The sequence below is a fragment of the Laetiporus sulphureus genome, assembly GCF_001632365.1.
Source record: "Laetiporus sulphureus 93-53 unplaced genomic scaffold LAESUscaffold_103, whole genome shotgun sequence".
In the NCBI taxonomy this organism is placed as follows: domain Eukaryota; kingdom Fungi; phylum Basidiomycota; class Agaricomycetes; order Polyporales; family Laetiporaceae; genus Laetiporus; species Laetiporus sulphureus.
In genome coordinates, this window is record NW_024468612.1 from 5237 (window position 1) to 28741 (window position 23505).

At 51.9% G+C, this 23505-nt stretch overlaps 8 protein-coding genes across 8 annotated transcripts; 4 read left to right on the forward strand and 4 right to left on the reverse strand.

Moving 5' to 3' along the window:
• Positions 1–4204: 4204 nt before the first annotated feature.
• LAESUDRAFT_667384 (uncharacterized protein) lies at positions 4205–6306 on the forward strand (the record flags this gene model as incomplete). The annotated part of the gene is made up of 9 exons (XM_040905298.1): positions 4205–4252; positions 4314–4463; positions 4726–4843; positions 4897–5060; positions 5188–5347; positions 5388–5559; positions 5617–5674; positions 5766–5969; positions 6040–6306. Coding segments are annotated over 9 exons (1341 nt in total), but the record flags the coding sequence as incomplete, so codon positions are not given.
• Positions 6307–6497: 191 nt separating this feature from the next.
• On the forward strand, positions 6498–7111 carry LAESUDRAFT_765106 (uncharacterized protein; the record flags this gene model as incomplete). Its single annotated transcript, XM_040913569.1, has 2 exons — positions 6498–6561; positions 6627–7111. The coding sequence occupies 2 exons, from the start codon at positions 6498–6500 to the stop codon at positions 7109–7111; spliced, it is 549 nt and encodes a 182-aa protein (XP_040757634.1).
• A 276-nt stretch (positions 7112–7387) lies between these two features.
• LAESUDRAFT_765107 (uncharacterized protein) lies at positions 7388–8633 on the reverse strand (the record flags this gene model as incomplete). The annotated part of the gene is made up of 4 exons (XM_040913570.1): positions 7388–7444; positions 7511–8034; positions 8085–8313; positions 8409–8633. 4 exons carry the CDS (start codon positions 8631–8633, stop codon positions 7388–7390), a joined length of 1035 nt encoding a protein of 344 aa, XP_040757635.1.
• Positions 8634–10722: 2089 nt separating this feature from the next.
• Positions 10723–13377, forward strand: LAESUDRAFT_732794 (cytochrome P450). The gene is made up of 11 exons (XM_040910307.1): positions 10723–11012; positions 11076–11165; positions 11219–11540; positions 11590–11738; positions 11791–11906; positions 11960–12086; positions 12141–12474; positions 12534–12659; positions 12716–12859; positions 12912–12991; positions 13048–13377. The coding sequence occupies exons 1-10, from the start codon at positions 10907–10909 to the stop codon at positions 12985–12987; spliced, it is 1590 nt and encodes a 529-aa protein (XP_040757636.1). The 5' UTR covers positions 10723–10906; the 3' UTR covers positions 12988–12991; positions 13048–13377.
• On the reverse strand, positions 13350–15343 carry LAESUDRAFT_816805 (uncharacterized protein). Its single transcript, XM_040914815.1, has 10 exons — positions 15182–15343; positions 14968–15113; positions 14641–14902; positions 14433–14582; positions 14289–14367; positions 14120–14228; positions 14044–14063; positions 13925–13992; positions 13830–13870; positions 13350–13772 (listed from the first exon to the last, which is right to left on the reverse strand). The coding sequence occupies exons 3-10, from the start codon at positions 14845–14847 to the stop codon at positions 13454–13456; spliced, it is 993 nt and encodes a 330-aa protein (XP_040757637.1). The 5' UTR covers positions 14848–14902; positions 14968–15113; positions 15182–15343; the 3' UTR covers positions 13350–13453.
• Positions 15344–16064: 721 nt separating this feature from the next.
• LAESUDRAFT_765110 (uncharacterized protein) lies at positions 16065–18182 on the forward strand (the record flags this gene model as incomplete). The annotated part of the gene is made up of 13 exons (XM_040913571.1): positions 16065–16212; positions 16265–16398; positions 16458–16518; positions 16580–16651; positions 16717–16736; positions 16798–16855; positions 16910–16959; positions 17015–17138; positions 17196–17309; positions 17363–17657; positions 17707–17804; positions 17859–17963; positions 18019–18182. The coding sequence occupies 13 exons, from the start codon at positions 16065–16067 to the stop codon at positions 18180–18182; spliced, it is 1443 nt and encodes a 480-aa protein (XP_040757638.1).
• Positions 18183–18808: 626 nt separating this feature from the next.
• LAESUDRAFT_765111 (cytochrome P450) lies at positions 18809–20820 on the reverse strand (the record flags this gene model as incomplete). The annotated part of the gene is made up of 10 exons (XM_040913572.1): positions 18809–19023; positions 19081–19165; positions 19226–19551; positions 19610–19688; positions 19748–19898; positions 19951–20021; positions 20083–20115; positions 20164–20299; positions 20353–20542; positions 20598–20820. 10 exons carry the CDS (start codon positions 20818–20820, stop codon positions 18809–18811), a joined length of 1509 nt encoding a protein of 502 aa, XP_040757639.1.
• A 1259-nt stretch (positions 20821–22079) lies between these two features.
• Positions 22080–22897, reverse strand: LAESUDRAFT_667392 (uncharacterized protein; the record flags this gene model as incomplete). Its single annotated transcript, XM_040905300.1, has 2 exons — positions 22080–22634; positions 22694–22897. Coding segments are annotated over 2 exons (759 nt in total), but the record flags the coding sequence as incomplete, so codon positions are not given.
• Positions 22898–23505: the final 608 nt, after the last annotated feature.

Consider the following 23505-nt stretch of genomic DNA (forward strand, 5'->3'; position numbering starts at 1 on the left):
ACTGCTGAGCTATTCAGATGGCAAGTTTGGAAACGCTTTGGGCTACCCGACAAGATCATCTCTGACTGTGGAACACAATTCACATCCAAAGTCTTCCAAGCACTGTGCACTGCCCTCAAAATCAAGTCAGCTATGAGCACAGCCTATCATCCGCAGACGGATGGCGAAACGGAGCGAATGAATCAAGAATTGGAAACGTATCTTCGAATGTATTGTGCAGAGCAACCGCATCGATGGAATCAATTCCTATCCGAATCAGAGTTCACGCACAATCTCCACACTCATTCAGTGACAAAGAAGTCACCATTCGAAATATGGTATGGCTACGAGCCCCGAGGAATGCCAGAACTGTTTCCTCAGGACGAAGTCCCCGACGTGGATGCAAGACTCAAGCTTCTCAGCATGGTCCACAAGGAGGCCACAGAAGGAATCATCAAGGCAAAAGCCCGTGTATCCACCAGGATCAAAGGAGGATCTCCGACGTTCAAGAAAGGAGACAAGGTTTGGCTGGAAGCCACCAATTTGAAAAGACCTTACAAATCAAACAAGCTAGCGCCGAAGCGAGAAGGGCCATTCATGATCAAGGAGGTTCTGGGGCCACTCTCGTTCAAGTTAGACCTTCCGATGACATGGAAGATCCATCTGGTGTTCCATGCTGCATTGCTCATGCCATATTGGCAGACCAATACACATGGGGAAAGTTATTCAGCACCGCCTCCAGATCTTATCGAAGGAGAGGAAGAATTTGAAATCAAGTCTATAATTGGACACCAACTACGGTGCAGCAAGAATGAATATCTGGTAAAATGGGCTGGATATCCACTCAGCGAAAGGTCGTGGGTAAAAGAGACGGAAATGGGCAATGCAGGAGAGCTGTTGAACGAGTATAAAAGGGAGCACGACTTGGCCTGAACCCTCAGTCCATGCCCTCATGCCTGTGCAACATCCCGAGTTTCTCGAATCTGCTGTCACCACTTTTACCCATCTTATCAAAGTTCTCGAAGACGTCGAATCCCACTCCTCCCACGACCATCGCTACCAGGTCTTCTAACAGCTCGGAGTCTATCTCGCTATCAGAGGGACAGGATTCGCCATCGAGGATCTTGTCGACTTCGACCATACCAACGTCGAGTTCAACACGACCCATCCAAACCATGATGGACCATCTCATCCGGAGAGCGGATGACGTCCACGAAGTCCACCTCCTGAACGACTTCAGGTCAACTCAATGACAGCCATATCTAACCCCTCACCCCAGCGGGCTAATCAGAATTCCTTATCCGTTTCCATTCCAAACGGACAAGCCGAAGGTAATGCTAGAGGACGACATCGATATCGACCTAGACGGAACATGGGGAACGTTCATGAGAATGAATTACCCAATGTACCTAACGGAGGAACTCCACCTGCCCCGGCTAGAGCCAGATCGATGCCGGACTATCCTAACAGCCGTTTACGCCGGCCTTCCAGTGGGAATCCTCCCACCGTCGTACGCTCTAGATCATCTGCTACACTTTGATATCTTACCGGCAGCACTCTCATTCACTCTGGATATGTTCAGTGTCATGCATGGTACCGTATCAAGAACAATGACAATACCAGCGGAAGAACATACGGGAATGGCGAACATTCACATCACGGACTGGTATGAAGAAGAGGAACGGCTGCTCGAAGGTATAAGTAGCGGCCCTCCTTTCCCTCTACTAGACCATCGCCTCCTCCTACTCGAGTGGGAACTCTACGAGGAAATCTACCCTTGGGACAAAGAGAACCGCCCCGCTCTACCACCTCCACCCATGTCACTCAACATCCGCATCACCACCACCGTTACTCGCAGCGCATCGGAGCCAGGACTACTTCTCGACAGTGATGGGGATGAAATCCCGCTGCTAGGCAACCTTAGTGATGAAGCACTGGCTGAATCATGGAGGAGTGCACGATGGGGAGATGATGAAGATGCAACAGGTCGCTGGACGACGGGAGGATCTTGGACAACGGGGAGAGCTTGGGGTGACGATGATGAACAGGCAAGGAATGCCGACGATGAACAACCCAGCTACCCCCACCACACTGGTGCCACCTACCCCTACAATAGTGCACCCGAGGACGGATCGCAACCTGTGCTGGCTGACACCATCAAGGAGCAGATCAGGTACGCTCGAACAGTCAAATCTTTGAGCAATCTAGCAGCAGGCCAGGTATCGCTTATCGCCCCAGATGTAGCATCATCTTATGATGTCTTCATCGCCACGCCACTAACATTCCTCATGGAATGCGATGGTCATCGTCTCTATGTCCAGCGTACAGGCATGGGCAACTTCACCACCTTCCACACCTTCGTCTTCACTTGGGACAACCAGAAGGTTGCCTGGCACCTCTACTCGGAAGACTCGCCTCATCGCGTCTTCAGTCAATGGGTTGCTCTGCTCTATCTGCCACCCATCCCAGGCATGCACGACTGGCATCCAACACCCAACCAGATGCGCATCATCAGTGTTCACTTCACGGGCAAGGAAGAAGGTGTTGAGCAATACGAGGTCGAACTCTTCAGGACGTTCTCCGATCAAGTCCACTACGGAGATGCTAAGACACCTCGTGAGTTCACGCCGGTCATCTTCCAACCCTCGTTGCCATGATCGAGCAGCCTGGATGGCTTACCGATGGTGTCGAAGCACTGAAGGCAGTTCTCTATGAAGACAGATCCATCTCGCACTGGGCGCCCACCGAGTTCCATCCTCAACCCCAAGAGGATCTCGACGAGGGATGGAAGGTCGTACCCCATACCACCATCCCAGTCTACAACTATGTAGGTGTCCGCGGTGGATGATGAGGGGTTAGTTTGATGAGTGGTCATCAAGGGTCTTGCCAGTTGGAGGGGGGAGCTTGTGTTACGGTTTCAGCGCTTCATGGTCACGTGACAGTTTACGTTGCACATGACACTTACTATTTATGGTTCATAGGTCTTGTGGACATATTCTAGGGTTAGCAGTTTTCGTTTTTATGATTTACTCACTCAGGCCATGCAAACAAGACCTCAAAATCCCAAGAAAAGTCCGCCGGTGCGGTTCACGTTTTCGCCGTGTGAACTGGCACAGGGTTCACAGCCATGCTGTGACTTGGCGTGTTCTCCCCCAAGCACAGGGCATTGCCTCATCTGGTAGCGACACGGTCACATGCCCCGCAGGGCGCGTCTGTCGCCTCCTGTCTCTCGATGTCGTCGGCTACCTCTACCTCCTCCCCTGCTGCTTCGTTCGTTTTATCGCTAGCTTAATCTCGTATAATGACTCTATCGGACTCTGTTGGTGACCACAGTGCTGTAATAGACCCAGTCTTGTTGGCCATGAAAGCACCGGAGATACCGAGCGAGATTGGGCCTGTCAGAACCACTGCATTCCCACCGCGAGCCGGTACGTCCCTGTGATCATGGCCATGCATTGAGTGGACCCTATCAGGCTCTCCCAGAAGACTCTCAGTCCCAGGGCACTGTGCAGGAACAGCCAGCCAGATCAAGTCTGCTGTGAGTACTCCACCTGGGGCCCCCTCTCGACTGACTGAGGCTGACGAGGGCGTATGCTCCGCAGTTGGAAGCTGAAGGTCCCGCAGCTCAAAGACGAGCTATGCAGGAGGTCTCTGCCACTTACAGGCATGAAGGCAATGCTCGTTCTATGACTCAACGAGGACAATCGTCGGTGGCGCACGAAGTCAGCTCGGGATGCCCCTGAATCGACAGCGCACAGTAAACTGTAAGTCTTTCATGCATCTGATCATGCCACGCACTCACCTGTTCGAGCCCACAGCCAGAGCGCTGTCCCCTCAAGCAAGGAAACACCAAAAATTGACCCCGAACGCTTGACGCGCAACACTAGCGACCTTTGCGACTCGTTTGGCCGGGGGCTCCATGGCGACGACAATTCGGAGGACGAAGATGCCGATGAAGAGAATGGCGATGACCTACTGGACAGCGAGGACAATATGACGCCTGGTGCAGGTACTCACATGTGCATCGACCATGCCGGTAAGGTCACCACGATGGCCATCAGTTGACTCATCGCTCATGAGTCACTACTCACAGGACAATGCAACGGCTCGAAGGATGGCTCGAGAGCATGGGTGAGTCAATCTCGTTTGTGCAGTATTGAGTTCCTACCGCCATACTGATCCATTCTTGTGCTTGCAGGTTGACGCGTTCATCCTCAACACCTGACGCAAAAGCGGGCGTGTGACAGAGGGTAGTGTCCTTCGCCTATGGAAGGTATGTGTGCCGATAGTGTGCTATGACTAACGTGCACGATCTCATCCTTACAGCCTCGTAGCAATGGGCCAACCAGGCCCTTACCGAGGGCATCATATCCGACGCAATTATCGACTCCAACCATCTGATCGCATACTTGAAGTATGCTGCGACATGCAAACTTCTCACCAGTCAAGGCTGTGAGAGAGAAGGGAACCAGAGGCTCTCTGCGGTATGTCTTCGCATCCATATTTGTTGCCATTGGCCTGCTGACGACTCTCTCTCGACCTTCAGAGCTCATTAAAGAAAATTATGGTGATGCTCGGCCACGTGTGGAGGCGGCAGCTAGATGATGACCCTGCTCTCGATCAAATGCAGCCGGTGATGACATCCCATGCACTCGACTTCTACCGGGCGCTGATGGTGACGGCGCAACATGTGCACCTGGAGTATGTCTCTCGTTCGCTGTTTTAGGGATTCTACGAGCTGACCAGCTTGATCCGCACAGTGCCGAAGATTTCGACGTGATGTCCAACACGATCCTTGACTCACAGATCCTCCCACACCACTTCGAAGAGGTCAAGAAGTCCATTTTCATGGGACTGAATCAGCGTGAGTGCGGACATTCCGAGTCGATTACATCTGATCGATGGCTTCACCACCAGTGCCGTCCATCATCAAGGCACACTTCTCGTGGACGTGGCAATGCACGATGCTCAATCGTGGCGACGAGCTCATTAACCTGCTCATATGCTGCATCCAGCCTCACCAGATCTACATATCTGACTACACCACTGCCGATGGAAGGCGAAGCGGGCTCGGACGGTTTGTGTTTGGTGTCCTGTCACTGTACCATGAGACGAAGGTGGCCAAGCCAGGGGTACGTTTACAATACTGCAGCCATTCATCATCACGATGCAGACGCTAACAGCTTCACGTTGTGTTCGCAGTGTCAGGAACCCGACTACAACTTTGTTCTGCCTCATCGCGACCCCCTGCACTGCTCGATTGGTGCACTCGCCATCCTGCTGCACTACATCTTTGACCGAGAGAAGATCCTCGAGCAGGTTGGTGGTTGGAACTGGTCTCGTGCTTCGACGTGGCAGAAGGTACAATGTGTCCTTCTGTGCTTTGCGCTCAGTGGCCTGACATACAGCTTACCTGTCATTCCAGGTGCCACTTCTGTTTGGCCGGAAAGTGGGTGAACTGTGCAGTGCAGATGCGATGCAGAAGATGTACAAGATGTTCCTCCTGCCGACCAGCATTAAGTCGGCCAAGAAGATGCATCTGGCACGCCGTACTCTGCCTGGCATTATGGAAGATATGGGGTCAGTCATCACTCGAGCTGATCATGGATATGAGTTGACGGTCAATACATCATGCAGTGTGAACATGGACGAGATCGATGGGGTGGGCCACTGGACGGGCAACACACGTCGTGAAGTATATGCATCAAAGATCCCGAAGTCGGTGAGTGAATCGGACATCGCGTTGCTTGCCCACGGAGTCTATGGCTCACATAGACTGTATCTAGGCTGTGACCGCACTCGCCGGCTTCTATGTAGGAGAACAGTATGACGTGCCGTGGGTGACAGTAGACGTGCCACAAGACTTGCAGAGCCAAATTTTCCCCTTCGTGGAAGAAGCCCTCATAAGCATGGATGCCCACGAGAAGATCAACCATGGCACGGTGAACTTCCTGGAGCTTCTACAGCAGCTCCGGCCCTTCTTCTGGCGGGTGAGCAAGCACTACAGCAGCTCCAGAGTGCATCTCGTGAGTTAGCTGACCATTCTGACCATTGTTACAGGCCATGGGAGCAATCCACGAAGCATTCCCTGAGTCAGTGCTCTTCAAGCGGATGGAGGTTCTGCAGAGCGAGCAAGCCCGACATTTCCTCACAAGCTGGCCCGCCGCATGCCAAGTGAAGGATGCTGGGGCACAAGATGCGATGGACACTGCCGTCACCTTCTCGGAGAGTGCAATGCAGAGCGTGTTCATGTCGATCTCCATCAGTTCACGGCAGATCGAGTCTGCTCTTCGTGAGCATTCGCAGCAGCTCGGCATCATTGCGTGATGCACGGCCGTGTTCTCCCCCTCGAAGCTGGTATCACGGATGATCCTCACTCATGATGGGTCCCCATCTCCACCTGCACAGTCACGGTAACCCCATCTGTCATCTGTGCTTCACAGCCAATGCACTGCCACTGCGGACACTCCTGCTCACCTGCCTCTCACACGACACCTCTGCCGGCTTCGGACTCTCACATGCAGGATGCACTGGAGGCAGGTCTCAATGCCAATCATCGGGATGCTGCAACACCTCTGTCTGGTATGCTGCAACACCTCCATCTGGTACTACTGACCAAGGTGAGGATGTTGTCGTCTCGCATGCAGCACCATCGAGTGGACGACTTCAGAATGACCACCGGGATGGGCTGAGCAATGCGACGTGGATGGCCACCACTCCGCAGACTGTGAATGAACCGGCGATGCTCATGCCCTACAGCCTGGTGCACAACAGCATCTGCTACACCGTTCTCCCTCTGTCCCCTGAGCCATCTCCAGCTCATACTGCCCTCGACCCCATTCTGCCTGACGCATCCGCATTCCATGACCGTCATGCTGTGCCACCCTACACATACCCTGCCATCACCAGTGCAACCTGCTCCTGGATGGCCATTCTTTCCCGGATCTGGCAGCCAGATGTCGTTTGGAGCTGCTGGAAGCCGGCCACCTTGGGCAGCTACAGTTCTGTCGCTGCAATATGGGAAGCCTGGGCAGAAGGCGAGCGTGTTGCGGGCATCAGTCGCAAGCCACCTCTGCGTGAACTCGAGCAGCTGTGGGGTGCACAAAAGAACACAACATTGAGGAGGGGTTAGCAGCAAAGCTGGCGACCACACAATGATGCCATGGTGAGCCCCTTCAGGCTTTGAATGGTCGAGTTGTCCCCGGCTGACCAATCCTACTAGGCTCGTCAGCTGTGGGCCCACTTCATGTACTTCATCTCACGCATCGAGAAGTGGCTGAACGATGGCAAGACATCGGCTGAGGCCGTGCATGAGCTTGATGATGAACGAGGTACGCTCTCACTGTCCCAGTTCCGCAGGAGAACGCAGCCCAAGCGGCAACCCAGCAAGGCTGCGGGCTCTTCTACCTCACATGAGGGTGGTGGCGATCTCGACTGCAGCTCGGTGCCCCAGCAGTAGGGCAACCTAGTATATTTTTTAGAGCATATAATATTATTATAATATTATACATATTCGTGTTGTTCCGCGTACGCTCGTGGCCCATTTCGGCACATCCAGACGAGATGGGATTCCACCCACCCAATACCTCCTCTTCCATCCCTTCTCTTCTGCAATGCAGATGACCATGTCCCAAGTGTATGCAGTGGATTCGCCTTGAGGGACCTGCACGAACGCGAGCCTGGCCTTGACGGATGAGTCCTTGCAAATGACAAAGGAGGCTGGCCGCAGCAGTATCGGGGATGAGGTCCTCGACGAAGTGCTGTGCCACGTCGTATGGGTCGGTAGGCTCACCGAGGAGGCTGGGACACAGCGAGTAGCGAGAGGTTCCCTGCAGTAGATGGAATGCGGCAGCACTGGTATGAAACCGAGCGTCTTGCGACGGTGGACGACGTTGTTGCTGCTGGCAGTCAGATGCGCGAACCTGCTAGTCATTTCGAAGATGGTGAGCTGGTGCTCCAGCGGTATCACAGCCTCTCTAGGTGCTAGGTGACAGCTCTCTCTCCTCGTCCGTCTGCACTCGTCCTTCTCGTCGTCCGTCCGCACATACGGCGGCTCTGCAGGGGGAGCGTAGGAATGCGGCACACGCGGTCGATCCCGACCTCACCGAGCATCACGGGGACGGGTGCGTTGGTGAGGTCGGTGCGGAGAGAGGGGAGAGAGGTGAGGATGGCAGGGGAGAGGTGTTGGTGAGAGGTGTTGGTGGAGGGAGGAAGGGCAGGAGGGCAGGAGACATGCGCGAAAGGCGGCGGATTGTGCAGGTGTGGAGGGCGGGATGAACTGGTGGTGGTAGCGTGCATAGCCTGCGTCGCCTGCATGGGCACGCCATCAACGAGCTGTGGACTGGAGCGATCACAGCGCACAAGAGTCATTAGATAGAGTGGGACTCATGCAGAGAGCAGTGCTGGGTGCGAGATGGGGAAAGACGGACTGAAGCAGGGGATGACACGACCACGCCGGGGTAGCATGCGGCGAGGTCGCGCACGAGGGCTTGGTCGCTGCTGGCGCATTGTGGCCATTGCACGTAGATGCAGTGGGGGAGGGCGGGGACATCAGATCGGCGTCGAGGAGTCGCGCACAAGGGCTTGGTCGCTGGCGCGTTGTGGCCATTGCGCAGATGCAGTGGGGGAGGGCGGGGACATCCAGAGCGTGGCATCGAGGAGCGCGGAGGTGGCGTCGATCTCTCGGGTGGCAGTGCATGTCGATGAACGTGGTGCGGGTGCGAGGACACAAGCTCTGAAGGGGGGAGGGACGCAAGCTGTGGCCAGGGAGGGAGCCGAGCTGCGAGTCACGTGCGCGCAAAAAGCGCGATAGGCGCGCAAAGTCTGGTGCAGGCGCGCAAAGTATTTGGCGCCCCCGCCAAAAAGTGTGAACCAGAGTGTGAACCGGGGCCCCGAAAGCGTGATTGGCGCCCGAGTTTGCCGTGAAACGCGCGAGACGCGCGCCGAAAACTGTGAATCGACGGTTAGGCGCGCAAAGTCTTTGGGCGCTTAGGTGCGCGCGCGCGCGGGCACCTGCCTTATTTGGGCCGTGAACCGCGTGGCGTGGTTCACGTGGTTCACGACACTTTGTTTCGCACCGGCGGACTTTTCTTGGGATTTTGAGTTCTCGCGCGAACCTCGTTTTCCACTCGTCTGCAGCTGTGTTTCGACGACGACATTGCGAATCCGCCTTTTCCTATTCTTGCTCACCCTACTGCTGCTAGATGATCTCTGTACATTTGGTGGTTTCTGTAGACTCGTGTGCATGTGGTCTTCGTATCTGTGATACACCGTCATCCGTGGTCTTCGTTGGCACTAGAGACATCTTGATCTGACACTATCGTGGTTGTTCATACTCGTGCTGGCTCTGTTCATGCTGGCTCTGTTTGTGCGGCTATTACAGCAGTGCTTCACCATCGTTATTCGCCTGTTCGATGCGTTCTGAACTTCGAGGTTGTCTATTCCACATTCAGTGAGCCGGCGGACTCATACAAAGCGCAGCGCTGAGTTTCGTGATCTTCATCAATTACATGGCATTGTGAATTCACTGCACGGACGCGATCATTCCAATTGCTTAGGGCACTTCGCAGATATACCGGCCCCGGGTGATCTGGGCGTACGCCAATCGCATGATCGTGTTTCCCATATATTTTCTCATCGGCCTGACCAGTTGAGTGCCAGTCCGCTTGTCCCGCTGTTGATTGGCACGCAGTCTGCGGGTATGGATCGACGTACCAGTTGACGCACATGTACGTTGGGAACATATTTTCGTCAACGCGGTTGGCCGCTGACTCGCAAGCAATTGTGTGTTTACGCTTTGGTAAGCACCTTGCCATGCTTCGAGTGCGCGCTGTCGAACATGACTAGGATTGTGCGATGCAGCACCAGCATGTACAGCACAAGTACGTCAGCGTTCTGCTGCCCGTGTGTGCTGAGCGCTGATGCACAGTGCACTTCACAGCCATGACTCCATGGCACATCTAGCGGATATGCAAGGCCTAGAAGGCGCACGCAGGCGGGATTTTAACCTTGCGTAGTACCTTCTTGAAACTGAAAGGTCCTTTGTTGGCCACATATCCACAGGGACTTTCGCCATCGTCGTTGAAAGCGCCGCTCTGCATTCGTATGGAACCTGACCAATTGCTTTACCTGGTTGACCCATCTGCAGGGTCTGGACGATCTTTCCTCACGAAGAACAGACGAACCTCCAATTCGTCAGCAATTACGGCCTACAGCGCGCGCCGCGGCACGACTCGCTGTTCGAGTTTGCTGCACTGAGTTGCATGAGGCAAGCGGAAGAGCAGGCGTCCGTCGTACACCCTCGCGGTGAGCGTGCAGTCCGTCAGCCAGCACAGCGAATGGAAGAAGCTGCCCTGGATGCTCGATGCCAGCCGTACGGATCCTGCATCGTTGGCCACCTCGGCTGTCGTCCTGCTCGATTAATGATCGAATTGCTCGTCATGCAGCGTTCCATGCTGGAATGTAGTTATCGATCTACGGCTACGGGCATCTACTCTATACTAACTGCATATTATGTTGTTTCGTTATATTTGACTCGGGACGCCGGATTTAGATATGCTATATGTGGGAGTCTTTGGACAATGTAGTGAGTTCTTCGGAGCCTGGGATGTTGCAATTAGGCATGAACAGGCCTCCAGAGCTCCATGTGTAGAGCCTGTGACTCCGCAGCATTTGTCATACGCCGGCAACGCAAGAACCGCTGCACGCTGTCCTCAATTGTGGTTTTTCCGGTGGTTCCTTGTCGCCCGTCGCCTCAGTGGGCGTTCTGCCGGGAACTTTCCGCAACTTCTCAGACCTGATGCTTGAGCGCCGCAACATCAGTATTCTGATCATCTATCTTCGACGGTGATGCTTTTAAATTCAATGGCTGCTCCTCATTTATAGTGCCGCAACATTGCTGAAACTGACATCGTGAACGGTCGTCACGATGTTGACTCCCTTCATATTGGTGCTCGTGGCTGCCTCAGTAGCGGCCCTTGCTCTTCGCCGTGTCCTGACCTGCTCTTTGCTCCAGAGGCTGCCACTTCCTCCGGGTGAGATGCGCCTTAAATGTCCTGCCCGCTGAAGGGCTCACATCAGCTGTCACGGCGACGCAGGGCCAAAGCCTCTGCCATTTGTCGGAAACTTGTTCCAGATACCATCGGAGGGGAGAATTAAGCAATTCACGCAATGGAGACAGACATATGGTTCGCTGGTTGCCACGGCGCTGTGTATGAAGCGACTAATGTGACCATCTCAGGGGATGTTGTGTATTTCCATGCCTGCGGAAGAGAATTCGTCGTTCTCAATTCGGCCTCCGCGGCGATAGACTTGCTAGACAAACGGGGCACACTCTATAGTGACCGGCCATACTCAACCATGGCGTCTATCTTAGTCGGCCGCTGGAAGTCACTCCTACAATTGCGCTACGGCGAGCGCTTCCGCATCAGTCGGAAACACATGCGCAACGCGCTGAATGCGCGAACGATCGCCGAATCGTTGGGCTTCCAGGAAGACGAGTCTGTGAGACTGTTGCAAGCCTTGCTGGTCACACCCGAACAGTTTCCAGCGCACATTCGAAGGTATGTACAACAGGTTTCAGTGCGCCGTTTCACTGAATAGTCTGTGCAGAAACGTTGGTGCAGTCAGCCTCAATCTGACATACGGGTATCGGCTGTATGAGGGCGATGGATACCTGCTGACACTCGCAGAGGAGTTTTCCCGGACTACCGGCGATGCGCTGGCATCAGGGAGGTGGCTCGTGGATATTTTTCCCTGGCGTGCGTCGTATCAGCTAATATTCATGCTTTTATCTGATTCGCTCTTTTACAGTGAGATACGTCCCGTCATGGATGCCTGGGGCGCATTTCAAGCGATGGGCGCAGTGGGCCCATCGCCGCTGCGAGGAGCTCGTCGACGCGCCGTATGACTACGTCAAGACAAGAATCGTATAGATGCCTATCATATCTTTCATCGAGGTTAGAGTTGACTGAATTAACAGGCAGAAGGCAATGCTACCTCGTGTTTCACCTCTCGTGCGTTGGAAGCGCTTCGGAAGGAGACACGGAAGACTCCGACGCTCGAAGACGAAGACATCATCAAGAACGTTGCAACAAGTTTGTACACCGGTATGGGACAGTGTAGTCGCTGTTGAACTTATTATTCACGAACCTTCTGCATAGCTGGCACTGATACGGTCAGCAATCCTGGATCTGCTTGTAAGATGGCACATATCGCCGTTTGCCAGACGGTAGCGATGTTATCTTCGTTCATTCTCATGATGGTCTGCCACCCGGACATTCAGAGAAAGGCCCAAGCCGAGATCGATAAAGTCACCGGTGGCACGCGACTTCCCACTCACGCGGACCAGGACAAGCTGCCCTACATGGAATGTGTTATCAAAGAGCTTCACCGTTACAACCCAGTTGCTCCCTTCGTCCCTCATAGCGTGATGCAGGACGACGAATACCGCGGATTCAGGATCCCTAAAGGCGCGTGGGTGGGAGCAAATACATGGTGTGATTCCTCGTGGCTGTCTCAGCAGTACTATGCTAGATTGTAACGAACGACGGTAGGGCTATACTGCGCGACCCTGAGATTTATTCAGAGCCCGAGCGGTTCAATCCCGATCGTTTGATGAATGATGAGAAGCACACACCTCAGCGGGATCCGCGAGAGTTCTCGTTCGGACTCGGCAGGCAGTGGGTTTTGTCTTGCATTGATTGTTATCTGCTTCGTGTTAATGCATTATCCTCAGTCGTTGCCCTGGCGTGATGCTAGCAGCATCCACGTTGTTTATCGTCGTCTCACGGACTCTTGCCGTCTTTGATATTCTCAAACCGGTCGATGAGCTTGGACAAGAGTACATGCCTTCCATGGAATTCACATCGGACAACATAGTGTACGTTGCATTACCACATTGCTCGGCCTGCTAAGTTCCTTGTTGCATCCAGATACCCCAAACCATTCAAATGCAGAATTCTCCCACGCTCTACCGAGGCTATTGCTATTATCCAGCACCACAGCTAATCTGGTGAGATACATGTCATGTCTGCCGTGACTAGAGGGCTCACCAAACTGCATTCACAGTCTTGGATACGCCAGCTATATCGAATATAGCTGTTGTTTCGAAAGCTATCGCGTCTACTTCAATTGCAACGGCAGAAACCAGGCTAGCTGAGGCTCGCCGGAAAATGCGATGATTCAACAATATCAAAGTGGTGTTAAGGCGATTGCAGAGTAGGAATGTCCAGAGTTCCGGCGCGTTAGCGAACGTTCGACGCATGATTTAATACCTACTAGTACCTAGCAGAATCATCCTTGAATTCAGAACCATCCCTCAAAGTCAACCTATGCTCTTGCGATGGCGTGCGATTTGTTTATGACCAGTCACCATGATTATCCAGTCGATATAGTTCCGTTCTGAGACATTCATACATATATACATGTGATCCGCAAGTGGTGAGTAGTGTATCCCTGACTCTGAATCCCTATTCTACACGCAGGACTTGCTCATCTCGGTGAATGTATCTGCAACATACCTCTCCCCAGTGGGTTCCTGTTCCACGGCCTGATTGATGTTGATCGCCACTGGTCGCATCACGTAACTCTGCTGATTGTTATGATTCATCCTCTGTCCGAAGCGGACACTGCTGATAGAGGTGGATGATTGGGCGCTTTGCGACCAACCCAGTCCGACTCTGACGTTAATGAGTGTGAAGGATATCCCAGCTATGAATGGAAGCGTCTCGTTGCTGAGGACCTGGAGGTCGGTCTTCGCCTCAAACGTGATTAGGAAGAAGAGGCTCCATATCCTAGTGTGCGTCGACTGAAGTTAATTTGTCTGCGAGTCAAAATGCTATTAGACCCACGAGTACAGAGCGGCACTCTCAATGATAGTTGCCAGCACGGACTATTATGCAGCAGCATCAGAAACGTTGTGAATTTAATGCGTAGACCGACTGACCATTGTTCGTGCACCTATGCTAGGTCGTAGGGATGAGCTCATGCTCCAAATACGCCAGGCAATCATAACTGTCAATATATCAGTGCAGCATAATCGAACACCATAAATGGGAAACATACCGGTACAATATACATTCGTACTGAAACCGTATGTGTGTTATTGGACAAGTGTGTGATGTTGGGGAGGCTCACGCACCAAAGCGATGTCGCGACGTTGGTCGTTAACCAATCACCCAGAGTACCGGCCCAGATACTCTCTCCGAATGACATTTGCGTAAGCTGATAGATTGTGCCGATCCCAGCCACTGTAATAATCCCCTCATATACCTCTTCATTTGCGAAATGATGCTTGAACTTGTGCCCACCAAATAAGCCCAGCCAAGTGCATATTGGAAAAATCACCACTCGAATATTGTATGCCCATACGATCCAAAGACGATAAAGCTTAAGAATTTATTGAGAAACACACGAATATGCGCTCACACTAGAATTTATTTGTTTACACTTACAAACATTGCATCGGTCAAAACAATCACCACAATCGTGGCAGCACTTTGCACGATCTCCGTCGGACGTGAAAGATCTCCATAGTATTCCAACGGACCGTTGGAAAAGTAGATGAAAGCCTCAAAGACGCGTACGACTTCCACAATCCAATGCTACCCGCAATGACCTACGTCAACTTGAATGCGAGATCCATGCGAAAAAAATGCTCACCAAGGTGTTAGCGATGAAAACTAAGACGACGAAGACCATAATAGTTGCATGGGATATCCGTGACATAGAATTTCGCTTCCCATACATTTGCTGGCGTTGCCACAATAGAAGCAAGGATATAATAGACAAGACGAAGAATACGCCATATAGAAATGTTTCTATACAGGTAGTTGCAAGTTCCGCAGAAGGAATGTTCACAGAACCCATGGCCCTAGGATGTCAGCTGGGCAACTGACGCAGGTGTCAGTGAAGCCGTACAGCGCTTGAAGGACCGAAGTTGAAGTCAGTTTATATAGTCGATGGACCTGGAACTGAAGTGCCACATACTGCAAGCTAACAACGTGCAAGTTCCCCAAAGATCCGGTAGCTAGGTCGGACTGGCAGTGCCGACTGAAAGAGCATACGGAAGGAATAATGTGAAGCAGATCGCATCGAGACGCCACACAGAAAGAGCATCACAACATGTGATGGATCTAGGGAGACTATCAGTTACGACTGATGGATTGGTGATGCATCATGGTGAACGAGGCGAGCCACTCACCTTGCTCTCTCAACCAGGCATCAGATGAATATGAAGAGACGCCAATATGACTCATAGTGAAAATATGTCCAGTGTCAGGTTGTCATGTAACATTCAGGGTCGGAACTCCGAGTCGCTCCTGAATAGAGGAAAATAATTGGATAGAGAATGGGAAAATTTGCACGAACCCAGAGCAAGGAACGAGCGCTGGGTCGAGCGCTCGCTTACCGCTTACTAAGCAAATGGACGAGGAGAGCTTTCCCCGCTAGAGTATCGCTGCACGCTCGCCCCACCATTTTGGAACCCCTTCAGTGCTTAATGATAGTATAGTTGTGCCATCCTCCGTTAGGCCGCTACGCCACCACTTCACGCTCAAGAGATTCGGCCTCAGAACCCCCGGATCGTTGGCCGGCGAATTGGCTCGGTTCATGATCAGCCAATTGTCGAAGTGCTTCCAGCGCACGCTAACGGAGCTAGTACTATAGTACTGATAGAACCGAGCCTCTGGCATGTTCTCATTTTCTGTTACTTCATCTCCCATCATTAACTGATCCTTGACTGCGGGTGCAATACCACCCCATCTCAGAATGGAACGAAGAGTTCATCATCAACTTGTCCATCATGATGGTGATGTGGAGCTGACTGACCATGTGCTGCGGATTTCTCCCCTATTTTTAGTTGTGTTTTCTGCCAACCAACGACGGCAATCCATTATCGAACACATCATCCACATGCTCGAAGGTGCGAAGCAAGGATACCCTGAGCCCATAGTACGATCAAATCCGGTCTCCAGGGCTCAGTGTCAGACGGTTTTAAACCCAGAACTGTGCATACTTCAATCCGTCCATCTTCGTCCCTTCCCTGCATCCTAAGCTTGGACCTTTGGGAATCTGCGTAGTGCACCATGGAGCTGAACAACGAGTATGGCACACCAGAGGATTTCCGCAAAGCTGTAGTGGAGTTACGAAATGCCCTTCCTGCTCAGAATACAGTATCCACCGACTCCGCTGTGTTGAAAACTCACGGAGACTCCAGGTTCGATTACCACCCTGGTGCATGTTCTCCGCAATTGAAAATGTATGTGGTACTGATGGCAGAGCGCAGAATCTCCACCTACTGTTGTGGCATTCCCCAACTCGACAGAGGATGTGGTTGCCATTGTTAAGATCGCATTGAAGTATAAGATGCCAATTATCCCATACTCTGGCGCTACCAGCTTGGAGGGAAATTTTAGAGCTGTTAGTATGAGATCAATAGCTCAGCACAGAAACATTTTTGAAGAAATGTGCATTAACAGCCACCTATCGGGGGTATCTGCGTTGACCTATCTCGCATGAACAAAATCCTAGAGATACACGGTGAGAGTACACAATTTCTACTACGAGCGCCTCTCTTTAATGCTAAAATTCATATTCACAGAGGCGGATTCGGACGTGGTCTGCCAGCCGGGGGTGCAGTGGACGCATCTCAATGATGCTCTGAAGGAGAAAGGTGCGCGTTTATCGCTCCTCGGGGTTCATAAATTGACGTTTACCAACCTACATACACTGAGTCAGGCATACGATTGTTCTTCCCGGTCATTCCATTTCTCTCGATCTTACTGGAGTATGCTCAATACTGACTCAGTAACGAGATAGCTTGACCCAGGATATGGCGCGACCATTGGCGGTATGATCAGTACGGGTTGCTCTGGGAGTACGCGCATATCTCTCATTGTCATCATGCTTGCATAGCTTATATTCCCCCAAGCAAACGCGGTCTGCTACGGAACTGCCAAGGGAGAGTGGATTCTGAACATTGTGCGGATTTTATTATGGTATTGTCTCTACTCCATTAACTCAATAAGCGTCATAGACTGTCGTTCTCCCCAACGGTCAAGTCATGAAGACCCGGCAGCGGTCACGCAAATCTTCTGCCGGGTTCGATAGTACCAAACTATTCATAGGAGCTGAAGGAACGCTGGGAATCATCACTGAAGGTCCGTCCGTGACATGAGCGCTGCGGTACGCTGCTAAAATAGAATCGTTCAACACAGCTACACTCCGTCTTGCTCCAGTTCTTGACACCAATGTTGCCGTTGTTTCGTTCCCCGACGCTCGGAGCGCCAGTAATGCGGTAATTGAGGTAATGAACAGAGGCGTTGGAGCTCGTGAGTTGTCATGCTACTTAAGCGTTGCTTACGATTCAAGCTACGCGATACAGAATGCATCGAGCTCGTCGATGACGTCTTCATGCATGCTGTAAATGCAAGTGGGCTATATGAGCAGAAATGGCCAGAAACCGATTCCCTATTCATCAAATTTCAAGGATCCACTGCTCGTGCAATCCAAGAAGGCAGCGATATTGCTCGGGAAGTCATGACGAAACACGGAGCAATTGCGTTCGAGCTGGCGAAGAATGAGCAAGAAGCGACAGATCTGTGGAACATTCGTAAGAACGCCCTTCATGCAGGCCTTAAGCTGGTTCCCGGCGCTCGTGGGTGGAGCACGGACGTCTGGTGAGGTTCTAGCCAACACGAGCATTTCGATGGCTAAACTGCTCCGCAGTGTCCCGGTATCTCGCCTGCCGGAGATAATTACAGAGACGAAGAAGGATATCGCAAAGACGACCATCACGTCGGTCGTGATAGGCCACGCAGGAGATGGTATGCATCCACAATTGCCATGCTGAGCTCGCACAATGACCTCGTACCTGCTAGGAAACTTCCACACCCTCTTGCTGTTTCGCGATGATGCAGAACTCGAAGTTGCTCGCCAATTGGCAGACAGAATGGCAGAACGCGCGATAGCGCTTGAAGGGACATGTGCGTCGACTTGATTTCACATCCGTAGACTTAACACTCATATTACTGGATGTAGGCACCGGAGAACATGGGGTGGGCATCGGCAAGCGAAAGTATTTGAAGCAGGAATTGGGAGAGGGCACAATCGACTTCATGAAGACCATCAAACGGGCAATCGACCCCTTGAACCTGTTCAATCCCGGCAAGGCGAGTATTCAAGTCATAATGCTTTTCGACTGACTCACTGGTATACTCTGTTTCAAAGCTCTACCCGGACTCTAACGACGATTTCAACTATACAGTTGGGGTCGATGGGTCGATCCTCGGTTGTTGAATGCAGTAGAATTGTCCGTTTCTCCTTGTTCTCGTATAACCTGTAAGTGTACCTTGAAGCTTTGCACTCTCTGTTTTGATCTCGCAAAGCGTATCTCGCGAGTTGTATGTCGTAGCTGTCTGACAAATAATAGCCTCGCACGTTGCCACTGAAATATGATTCTCAGCGCATCCTGCTAGCCGCGCGTACTGGCAGAAGTTCTTGTTCATCCTAGCAATCATTTCTATCCACGTCGATGAAAAGGCATACATCCTCGATGGTTACCATTCTAGAAGGGAACGGACAATGCTTTCGCACAGACAAAGCACTATACTGGGTATTCGGACCCAAAACTTTACATGACAACCTGACGTATGTCAAATGTTCAATGTGATTGGGCCAGACATTTTTTCAGTGTTCTTATCGGCATGTCTTCGTATTCATCTGATGCCTGGTTGAGAGAGCAAGGTGATGACTGGCCTTGTCCGCCGTGATGCATCATGTATCCACCAATCATAGCCACTGGAAGTGACCTATTGCGTTCCATGTGACTCTATTCTTCTGTCTTAGGCCTCAACTCAGACCGACGCACTGCCCTGACCATGAGCGGCTTCTGGAGTATCGTCGTACGCATGGTGAGGATGCCATCGCGGTATGCCTGTACGTCGAATCCCGTAGCAAGCTCCATGTCATAGGTCAAGACGAGTCTAGCGAGTACGAGCCTCATTTCCTGGTATGCAAACGCTTTCCCGATGCAAGCGTGCGGTCCTGCACGGACAGTCAGATTGAGCTTGCATTTTTAAATGCATCAAGGGATTGATATACCGGATGAGAAGGAGAATAAAGCCGTCTTCTCCGTCTTCGAACCAGGCCCGAGGCCCTCATGCAGCCATCGTTCGGGACGGAAGTCCTAAATCACCACACATCTCAGCATCATCGGCATATCTGAAAATCTCGCGTGTTGGCTCACCAACGGGTCGGGCCAATAATTCTCTGGGCTCATTTGTTGTGAATAAGCAGCAATCGCAACGATTGTTCCCTCCGGTATGTGCTTCCCTTCAAGTACGAGACCTCCGGCAGGCACGATACGCGGCACGAAGAAGGATGACCCGAGGCGGAGTGCCTCAGTGATTACTGCATTCAGGAACGTGAGACTTGCCAGCGTCCCATGATCAAGGTGGTCTATCTGGTTGGCGAAAGCGTTGTCGAGCTCCGCACGCAGCATGGTGAAGTATTCCGGGCACGACAACATAAAGTAGAAAACGTGGGCCAATGTGGTCGACGTATTGTCAGAGCCTGTGATGAAACTCAAAATCCGCTGCGATTATGACACAAGTAGAAGCATGGTGCTCACCTCCTTGCATGGCTATAATAGCCTCGACCTTGAGGTCCTCGTGTGGGATCTTATCTCCAGTCACAGGATCCCCCGCTGACTGTGTCATTTGTATGATCAGCACGAGCATATGGCGACAGAAATCCATCGAGAACAAACCAAGTATGAGCTGAGATCGCGTATTGTCACATTGTCATCGTCTTCGATTCGCCTCTGCATGAAATGCGCAGCCACATCCCGCAGACGCGTCAGGGATCGGCCCACAGGGAGGTGCCAGATGATGTCCATGAGCCAGGGGGACTGTCCAATGCTACTACATTGTAAGTCACTGATACATACGACAGACGAGGGTGATATTGCACCTGTCCACGTAGCTCACCGCTAACCTGCCGCCATGAACGAGATGTTCCGGATCGCCGCGCCTCATGAGCTCCTACATGTGTATATCGTTTCAACTATCTCTGAAGTTGCGTGAATGCTGTGCTGTGACTGACTAGATCATTAGATCCACCGAAAACTATTTCACCCTATTAAGCGGTCAGGCCAGACCCTACGGAAGTCCAGCTTGCACGTACCATCACGTCATATGCCCAATGGCACAAACACTCTGCAAGGTCGAACGTCTTCTCCTTGCTCCTGGCCTGCCTCGTCTCAATACACTCCAGAAGCTGTGACGTTCGCCGCTCCAGCACGGGGAAGAAGTTCATCACCCTTCATTTACGGGTATCAGATGCGTAGCATAAGGAAATGCCGAACTCGCTCACGCTGCGCTAGTGAATGCTGATGACCAGATTCGCTTGCGGTCACTGTGGATTTTCTCCGTTTTCTGCTTAAAGAAGAGGGCCACGGCGGGATTATGCCCCGGGAAGAGGTATGAGTCGCTCTTTTCCATGTGCATGTGCGCGCTGTAGATAGTGTTCGCAGAGAGCGTGTTGATGGAGATAGTGTTTGGGCCTGGAAGATAGTAGCTTTCGCAAGGATGAATTATGCAGAAAATGATGGGACGCACCTATCCGGACGAATGGGCCGTACACGCGATGCAGTTCATCGAGGATGAGGTGGTGCTCGCCCTTGAATAAGACGTAAGTGAGATATAGGCTGGTAGCATGCCATAGTCGCGGTCCGGGATATGATGCCAGGGGATGCGAGGGCGACAAGCGGTACACCACTGCACTGAGCAAAGCGGAGGTCATATATAGGCACACAACAGAAGCGGTGTGCATCAGCGCCATGTCAGCGGATGCGACTCGCAAGTTGATTCCATAGAGAGACGCAAAAGCTATACATAGTGCTGCGACAGCATGGTCACCGCGGACGGAACAGCGGTTCAAAATCGCCCATGTTCCCTGTGCGCACTTGTGAGTGACACGTATAATCCGTAGGCTAGCAAAGTCGGTACGCACTACACCTGCGAAAGAAACCGCGAGCTTCACGTAAGAGCCAAGGGGGAATGCGGTTGGGAGACCCATTCGTATGATTCTGAAAATCCGACTGACTGAGTGTGAAGATGATGAGGGAGAGGTTGCTTTAGTAATTCGGTCACAACCTGGTGTCACGAGGGCGTCCAAAATTCAGTACATGCACTCAGAGTCCAGGATGCATAGATAAGACCGAAGCTGACAGTTCATCATGGACAAGGGCCTTTTCAATGATGCACGTCCCAGACATCCACATCAGGTCCTAGGCTCGTCTCATCAGAGTGGATGTTGAGGAGTTGAACGGGGATAAGACCTGATCATCAACGGACGCGAATGAGGGACGAAGACACTAATTCTTGCTCCTGTTCTTTGATCCGCCTATCACTGGGTTTTGAATTCTGAAACAGGGCTGCGCTACAACATCTTGATACAGGTGCCGACAACAGCGGCATAGGAATGACAGATGAGTATATGAGCATTAGAAGCCCAGAGAGACCGCGCATCCTGAAGGAGAAACTGTCTCGGAGAGGCATGTTGGATGTGGCACTAAGAGCATGTGCTCGCGCCAATTTCAAACAAACAAAAGCAAATATATACCGGTAAACCTTAAGTATCCAAGATGCCGTGACAGCCGGAGACAGCGGGTGGCGAAAAATCTACTACGTAGTAACAGATTCTTTAAATAAACAAACCCGAGGGAGATTAGAAAGTTTGATCGTGCTAAATTTGTACCGTCTCGTTCACATCGTCATCAAAGTCAATTGCATTTGGATACGTCGGCTAAGGGGTGCTGGAAATTTTGGTAGTACCATCTCCCGCAGTATCGCGACCCGGTCCTGCGGGTGTGGGATGCCTGAGAAAAGAAAAAGCGCCTCAATGTGTTCGCGGCGGCTTCTGTCCCGGAACCTGACATGAGAGGTCATCATGTCAACTGGGTAGCAGAAAAATGTGAGGGCCAGATTAAGCGAGCAGATAGGTACATTTGTCTGGTGTCAAAGCACGGCAGTGTCTACGACAAGCCCATAACGAAAAAAAAAATGATCACGCTCTATCTAATCTGCACCATCAACATATTAGTAAATACCAGGAATCATACGATACGGAACTCGCTCGCGGTACTCTAACCACTCCTTCCCAATGGCAGTCTCCAACAGCTTGTCCTCTACCATGCCTCGTTTGACGACCGACAGCATGGCGAACATGTAGAGTACATAACAGCCATGCACGAACCACTTGGCCGGCGTCAGCATCAGCCCACACTGGTCGATGTATCCACTCGGTGTGCGGAATGCGCAGTACGTTCCCAAAAAAAGAAGCCACACCCCGGTGTAGCTCGGGTGACGTACGTATTTATATGGTCCGGACGTGACGAGAGTGTGTCTTGGCTTGACAGTAACGAGGTAGGTGAACTGCGAGCCGAGTGCAGTGTAGCACCACAGGCGGAGGAATGACCCGAACATGATCATGGAGAAGCCGAAGAGGAATGCTGGGGAAAGTGAGGCGAGAGTCTCGAGGCGTGGCGCAGGGCTCGGGCAAAGGTAGGAAAGCACAAGCTGGTCATGAGGGTAATCCACAGATATGGAGAGCATGGCCACGACGTGAGCAATGCTGATCGACGCAACGGTGATCTGGAATGCGGAGTGAGCATGTCAGTGGAATATGCTATATCTGCATCATAATACATAACCTTCTCGAGGTCGATCAAGAACATCACGACACGTTCAAACAGCTGTCCTCTGTACACCTTGTCGCCTTTCGAGCTCGGAGGACAGGGCGGAGTCAAGCTAACATAGTGCGCAACTACTGCGATGATCAATAGCCCGGACTTGAGAACTGTTGTTGCGAGCATGGCGCAAGGACAACGGCGTATAGTGTAGGGCAGCTGCGGAGGTCCGTATGATAGATGGTGTTTTGCAGATGTATATTTCTAGAACTGCTCTAGCGGCATGTGTGAGCATCTTGGGCTATGCCGCATATTTGACACAAAGTTCTCGCCCACCGACAGCCCCGGATCCATTTGTGACACAAGGTAGTTCCGAGATCTGACGTATAACGGACTCGATGATCTGGATCCGTCGAACCACATATGTGGTGCTAGACACTCGATCACAGCCGCTTTCGTTCAGTGGTTGGGGTAGCCCCACTCGAAGATAAAGAGTGGTGCCCTACCAGTAGCCAAATGCATTGCTTAGACCTCCAGCAATAGAATCTCTAGTACAATCACATACTTATTATGTTTTTGCACGTAAGGGATACTGCGTGACAAAGAGCTCCATTTTCGGACCATGCTCGTTCTCGCTTGTTCTTCTGCAGCTTTCGTGAGGTCTGGCGAGGCGAAGAATCGCTCAGGCTGTGTACATTTCACGGACGATCACAGCGCTCATTCATCGATGAAAGTGCTGACATAAGATGTATGTGTGTGCATGTGCACGCGCGTACTTACTTAAAAAGTACTGCTTTGTTCACACTTGCAGCAACATTAATCAACGGAGATGAGCA

What these genes read in the sequence shown, in the direction of transcription:
- LAESUDRAFT_732794 (XM_040910307.1), top strand. Translation starts at nt 10,907, where the DNA reads ATGTTGACTCCCTTCATATTGGTGCTCGTGGCTGCCTCAGTAGCGGCC. An exon ending in TGGGTGGGAGCAAATACATG is followed by an intron (nt 12,475 to 12,533) that starts GTGTGATTCCTC and finishes GAACGACGGTAG; the next exon opens with GGCTATACTGCGCGACCCTG. An exon ending in TCGTTCGGACTCGGCAGGCA is followed by an intron (nt 12,660 to 12,715) that starts GTGGGTTTTGTC and finishes CATTATCCTCAG; the next exon opens with TCGTTGCCCTGGCGTGATGC.
- LAESUDRAFT_816805 (XM_040914815.1), bottom strand. Translation starts at nt 14,847, where the DNA reads ATGGGTTCTGTGAACATTCCTTCTGCGGAACTTGCAACTACCTGTATA. An exon ending in TTTTCATCGCTAACACCTTG is followed by an intron (nt 14,583 to 14,640) that starts GTGAGCATTTTT and finishes CATTGCGGGTAG; the next exon opens with CATTGGATTGTGGAAGTCGT. An exon ending in TTTTGACCGATGCAATGTTT is followed by an intron (nt 14,368 to 14,432) that starts GTAAGTGTAAAC and finishes TAAATTCTTAAG; the next exon opens with CTTTATCGTCTTTGGATCGT.